This window comes from Monoraphidium neglectum (genome assembly GCF_000611645.1).
Source record: "Monoraphidium neglectum strain SAG 48.87 unplaced genomic scaffold scaffold03513, whole genome shotgun sequence".
In the NCBI taxonomy this organism is placed as follows: Eukaryota; Viridiplantae; Chlorophyta; class Chlorophyceae; order Sphaeropleales; family Selenastraceae; genus Monoraphidium; species Monoraphidium neglectum.
In genome coordinates this window covers 1-5,976 of record NW_014010116.1, presented here as the reverse complement: position 1 = coordinate 5,976, position 5,976 = coordinate 1, and the positions used below count along the sequence as shown (strand labels likewise).

The window sequence follows — 5,976 nt, the reverse complement described above, 5'->3', positions numbered from 1 at the left end:
CGGCATGTCCCAATCATCTTCCCCATCCTCGCCTCACCCCCAGAATCTGCTGCGCTGAACAACGCGCCTATCCCCCTCAAACACACACAGGTTGAGGAGCTGGCGGACTTCAACGCGGGCTATGACGCGGCCGCGGACGTCTTCACCGACATGGTCAAGTCCGGCATCATCGACCCCCTCAAGGTGGGTGCTCCCTGCAGCCCAGGGGAAGTGCTCGCTGCCGGCTCAGGATGTGGGTTTCAGGGTTGAGCTTTCTGGGGTGCCCCGAGCCGGCGGCGTCGCAGCATTGAAGTGGTTGGTGTGTTTCACAAAGCCCGGGTATTTTCAAGTCTGGCTTTGCATCTAATAGAAAGCTTTGCATTTCAGGGGGGCGCTGTGGGGTTGCATGAGGTCGGGCCGCTATCGATGGCGGCATACGCCTCCACATCTGGGTCATGTTGCGCATGTGCTGCTCGAATTTGAATCTCACTGCCTTTTATGATGGGAAGGTCGGCTCTACGGGCCTGATGGGCAGAGCGCGGGCCCCTGTGTTTGGTGCAGAGCCCAGCGCCCTGGCCATGCGCAGCGGGCGGAGTCCACAACCTTGGATGATTGGGACACGTCGCTGCCCTCCATCCCGCATCCGGCTTGGTTTGCTGCGCACCCGTGCAGCCCCCCCCCCACACACACACACTCTTTGTGCGCAAGCTGAATCTGGCCCCTCCCCTGCGTTTTTGATCCCGGACACTCCCCTGCCCGCAGGTGGTGCGCACGGCCCTGGTGGATGCGGCCAGCGTCAGCAGCCTCATCACAACCTCGGAATGCGTGATCGTGGAGGCGCCCGAGGAGAAGAAGCCGGCCATGCCGACGCCGGACATGGGCATGTACTGAAGATGACGTCATGCGGTTTGCGATGACGCCATGGGGCGGCCGTCGCCCGGGTGGCGGCGCGTGCTGAGGGCGCTGCGTGCGGCTGCCGTTGCTTCGCGCGCTCACGTTGCGTGATCTCTGTTGTCCCCGCGTCGTCACGTTTCTTTTTATCCAATCGGTGCAGTCCTCCTAGAGCGTGTTCTTTTTCGGCTCTCCTCAGAGGGTGTTGGAGTGTAATCTCTTTCACGTCATCGCGCGCGTCTGCTCGGATCTTGGTGCCGCAGTTTGTGGAAGCCCAGCAAACAGGGCTGCCAGGCATCAAGGGAGCAGCACCACAAGCCTGAATTTGCTTATCCCAACACAAAGCAGACGGAGGGCATGTACAGGTTAACCTTTGTTGTGAGCTGCGAAAGGCGACCCTGAGTGGAAGGGGCCTCCCGCAAGAAGCAAACCAACCAAGAAACCAACTAAGCAACCAACAAAACCAACCAACCAACCAACCAACAAGCTACGGCTGGCAAGGGCATGCTCGTCGCCTGCCGCCCTCGCAAGCGGCGATACGCACACCGTTCGGCGCCCCAGTGGACCCGCGGCAGTGCGGTGCGCTGCAGAGCTGTCACGCAAGATCTGGACAGCTGCTCCACAATTTATTCGAATCAGCGGCAGCTGGCAGTCTTTTTTGTGCTCCGTGGGAGACCATCTCAGAAGATGTGGCTCGCCCAGGGGAGTTTCATGGTGGGTCATCTGCCTGGGATTGCCGACCGCTGTGAAGGGGCGCAGCGATTGGTCATGTTGCCGGCAAACGGGCGTGCACGGACGCAAAGCAGAGTGTCACATTCACGTGATTGCCTCGTGTAGACAAGCTCATCAACCAGACGGCTGCTTGTGTAGAACGCAGCTCACATGCAATCAACGAAGCATCCCCCTGATGAAAAAAACTGCTTGCAAAATCTGCAGCGCTGTCTTGACAACATCAAGCTCATGAACAAAGTGGTGATTGTGAGTTCATCAGAAGCATTATGGGGGACTAAGCACCATGCATGGCCTGAAGGTTCATCAGCATACATGGATTGGTGGTGGCTACAGCCACCGTTTGAGGGGTGTGTCATCTGTGCAGCTCTCGGTTTCAGCGAGCGGGCGTGAGAGCGCCGCTGGGCTTACTAACGGGGCGCGCCACGGGGAGGCGGCTGCACGTCGCGCCCCACGCACCTGGTTTTGCCGGCCAGACACCTGCGCTGGATGACGATGTGGGTGGAAGCAGCAACACCCCCTCCCCAGCTCGCCCCCCCCCCTCCAAAAAACACAAAATACGGTACGCAAGTTCAGCCATAACCCCCGGCGCGTTTCGCAGCAGGATCTTCTGCGCCCCTGCCATCAGCTGAGTGCGCAGGGACCAAGCTCCTACCCACTTGCCACAAGCGGGTCGGACTGCGCATGGTGAAAGCACAGCCCGCCCCGGGTTGCGCGCAAGGGGCGCCGGCGCCCACCCCCTAACCAGGGAACCGCTCAGTGAAGACGCGGTATGAACCAGCGCCGAGCGCACCCGGACGCTGAGATTCACCGTGGACTGGTGAAGGGCATGCAGGCATGCATGGCAGGCAGCGGCAGGACAAGTAAGGAATGTACACAGGGAGCGAGAGCGGCCTCGAGAGGCAACGGTGGAGGGGCGGCGCTGTTGCCGTTGTCGTTGCCGGGGATGATGTTGGGCTTGTGCTACTTTGACATGAGGGGTCCTTGGACTCAGCCCTTGACTCTTGATCATGTGCGGGGACGGGGGGTGGGGGGATCGCGCGATTGGGTAGGCCCTTCGCAGTCTCGGGCAGCAGTAGGAAGAGAGCAGCAGCGGCAGCAGCGGCGCAGCACCGCATCGCGCATCGCCACACGCCACAGGCGCCACGGCCCTGTGACAGATCGCGAATCACCTTATCATGTTGATGGTGGAGTTGCGGGCCACGGGAGCGCCTTGCACGAGCAACCCAACGCGTTGTTGAGGCGTGATTGAAAGCGAGATCATCGATGATTGACCGCGATGACTTGTGGATTTTCAAGAAAAAGAATGTTTTGAAAATGTTCCAAATTATTGTGCTATCGATGTTTATAGAGTCTATCGCGTTGGCAGAAAGGAGCGAAGCTTCGCGCTGCTTTCCTCTGGCGGACACCGCTGACTCATCAGATGAGCAGCCAAAAGTGGGGCCCACATCGCGCATGCACGTGCTGCCCTCTGCTCGTGCAGCCGCATGTGCATTACTACCCAGTGCGTACAGACAGCAGTCGAAGCCACCCCTTGGCTGAAGCCTGCTTAGAAAGAAAGAGGCAGGCGGGTGACGCACTGGGGCGCACTCTAATCTGCGGCCAGTTTTGACAGAAGTCGCGCTCCAGGCTTGCCACAATGCAACGGATCTGCCACATTGATGCTGATGACACGGGCATGCGCACCAGCGCACAACGTGCAAGTCGGTCAGGACGGGCACCCATTCGCAAGGACCAGAGTTCTGGAGAGAAGGACTGACGGCTGTTTGCAGCTGGCTCTTGGGAGCTTGCAAAACTTCACATGCAATTGTGTTATCATCCCATATGCTTCTTGATCGACTTTAAGCTGGGCTTCGACGTATGTACAGCGGAATGATGAGTGCATGATCTTGGCGTCCTGCTTACCTCCTGGAGCACATCGTTCTTGACCTCGATCTGATCTGAGAGGAAGTGGCAACACATTGATACCGCAAACAGGTGCGGGGAGAGCTGGTACGGCCCGAGACAGGGTTGGCGCGAGCCAAGGGCGCACGAGAGAATGAGGGCTAGATGCAGACGTCGGCAGCAAGATTATAAGCGCGGCTATTTATGTCGTAACAGATGCGGGGAGCGCGCTGGCAGCCCCTGCCGCGCGCTTTGCCCCGCTGCACAGCCACGGCAGTTGACGCAACTCACAGCACGCGGTGCAGGAGACCAGCTGCCAGACCTGCGCCGTCGCAGAGCCTCCACACACCAGGATCGTACGTACATGGAAGGGGCACCTACGCAAGCGATCACGCGCCGTCTGCTCGCGACTTCTGCCCTTCGCCACTTGACGGACCAGGCTTGACTACGAGTGTCGGCGGGTATGGAGGCATGCTGTCGGCCCGGCTGGCGGCTCACCAAGATGCAGCAGGAGGACGTGGAGCGGTGGGTCGGCACGCGGCATGACCGCGCCGCAACCCCTGCGCCGGAGGACCCTGCATCACGTGCTGCATGCTCCAGCGGGTGGGGTGCCGACCAGCCAGCAGCCTTCCTTGTGTCAAGCCCTGCGCGCATGCTGCGCTTTGAATAACTCTTCAAACAACTGGGCTTACATATACCCCTGACCCGCTCATGCCTGCACCGCAAAACCGTTCACTGACAAATCATGCCCAATGCCACCACTTCAACGCCGGCCAGGGCTGCCGCCCGACCCACCACGCCGTCATGTGAAACGGCGTCAGAGGACCGTACGTCCACGGGCGCCACCGACGTGCGTCCCAAGAGGCCCTTCGCATCCACCCCGGCGTCGCGGACCACAGCCACCAAGACCCGGGAGGACACACCTCCCGGCAGCGCCTCCAGGTGTGCCGGCCCTGGGGTTTAGTGGGGGAAAGCGAGGAGCGGGTCCTCTGGCGTTGGTCACCCCCGTGGCACGAGCCCGTGAGCAGCCAGCAGCAATCCGCTGCCGCCAGGGAGAAGAACAAACCCAGCGCAGCCAAGGCTGCTGAACCCTGCTTACCCGGGGCTTGGATAGCCCATAACCGCTCCACTCCTCCCACAGGGCCCACACCCCCCAGGCAGGCAGGGGCGGCAGCGAGAGCGACGGCGACGGCGACGGCGACGGCGACGGCGACGGCGACGGCGACGGCGACGGCGATGGCGACGGCGACGGCGACGGCGACCAGAGCCTGCCGTTTCAGTGCGGCTGCGCCGCATACCCCCACCAGCAGCTGCAAGCCTTCCCCGCTTCCGGCGCCTCGCCCATCCTTGGCTCACCATCGGGCGGCGCCTGGTTGGGCGGCGCTGGCCTGGCCGCCTCCCCCGACTTTGGCTTTGGCGGCCAGAGCGCGCGCCGCAGCAGCGGGCTGTACGGCCCCGGGCCGTCGCCCCTGGGCCGGGCCCTGCCCTCCGCGGCCGCCCCTGCGATGGTGGCACCCCTGCCGCCCGCGCTGCCTGTGGCGCCGCCCCCAGCGCACCCTGATCACGCCAAGCTGACACCGCGCCTGCACGCGAGGGTGTGGTTCAAGCATGGACACCGGGCCTCCATGATTGTCCCTAACCTGCTGCCGCAGCTGGTCGACACTGCAGGCAAGCCCGACGGCCTCCTGCCGGACGCGGCCGCCGCCGCGCGCTGCTGCGAGGAGGCGCGCGAGTTCCTTGCCCACCGCGCCAGCCAGGGGTTTACGTGCCCCATGCTGGACTTCAAGGGCGAGGCCGCCTGGGAGTCGGCCATTCGGGCCGACGACTTCGTCACCTGCGTTGCTGGCCTCGCCTGCGACAGCAGCGGCGGCAGCGGCGGCTGCGACCTGATCGAGCGGTGGCCAGCGTTCAGCCGCGGGCACCGCCAGCAGCTCCTCGCCCTTGAGCCAGACCTGCTCATTGCGCGCCAGCGCGACATGCCCGACCACTTTGCCGAGCACGTCGTGCAGCTGGTGCCGGTCGAGGACGGCGGCGGCTTTAAGCCGTTGCTGTTCCTGTTCATGGCTACCGTTCACCGCAGCATAGCCATGTACGGCCGGGCCGCCGTGACGGTGCAGGCGTCGGCGGCAGCGGCGGTGCACGTGGTGGTGGCCGGCCTGGAGTGCAGCGGCTTGCCTGAACAAGAGGCGCAGACAGCGGACGCCGCGGTGCCGCTGGGCTGGACTGCCGTCCAGCTCGGCGGCTGCACCGTGCCCCTGCCGACCGTTGTCGCAGAGACACTGCTGCGGGCCCTGGCGCCAGGAGGCCACACGGCGAGCAAGATGTCGATGGAGACGGGGGGCACGCGTGCCTCCGACCAATCCTACGGCCTCACGCGGCTGCGCTTCGGACCGGCGCCGGCGGCGGGGCCGACGGCGGCGGCGGCGGCGGCGGCGGTTGGGGTGGCTGCGGCGGCGGTTGGGGTGGCTGCGGCGGTGGGGGCGGGGGCAGCGG

The 5,976-nt window shown here is 63.6% G+C and overlaps 1 protein-coding gene across 1 annotated transcript; it reads left to right on the top strand.

Moving 5' to 3' along the window:
* Nucleotides 1–3,946: 3,946 nt before the first annotated feature.
* Nucleotides 3,947–5,662, top strand: MNEG_12917 (hypothetical protein; the record flags this gene model as incomplete). Its single annotated transcript, XM_014038611.1, has 3 exons — nt 3,947–4,008; nt 4,625–5,552; nt 5,651–5,662. The coding sequence occupies 3 exons, from the start codon at nt 3,947–3,949 to the stop codon at nt 5,660–5,662; spliced, it is 1,002 nt and encodes a 333-aa protein (XP_013894065.1).
* Between the last annotated feature and the right edge of the window lie 314 nt (nt 5,663–5,976).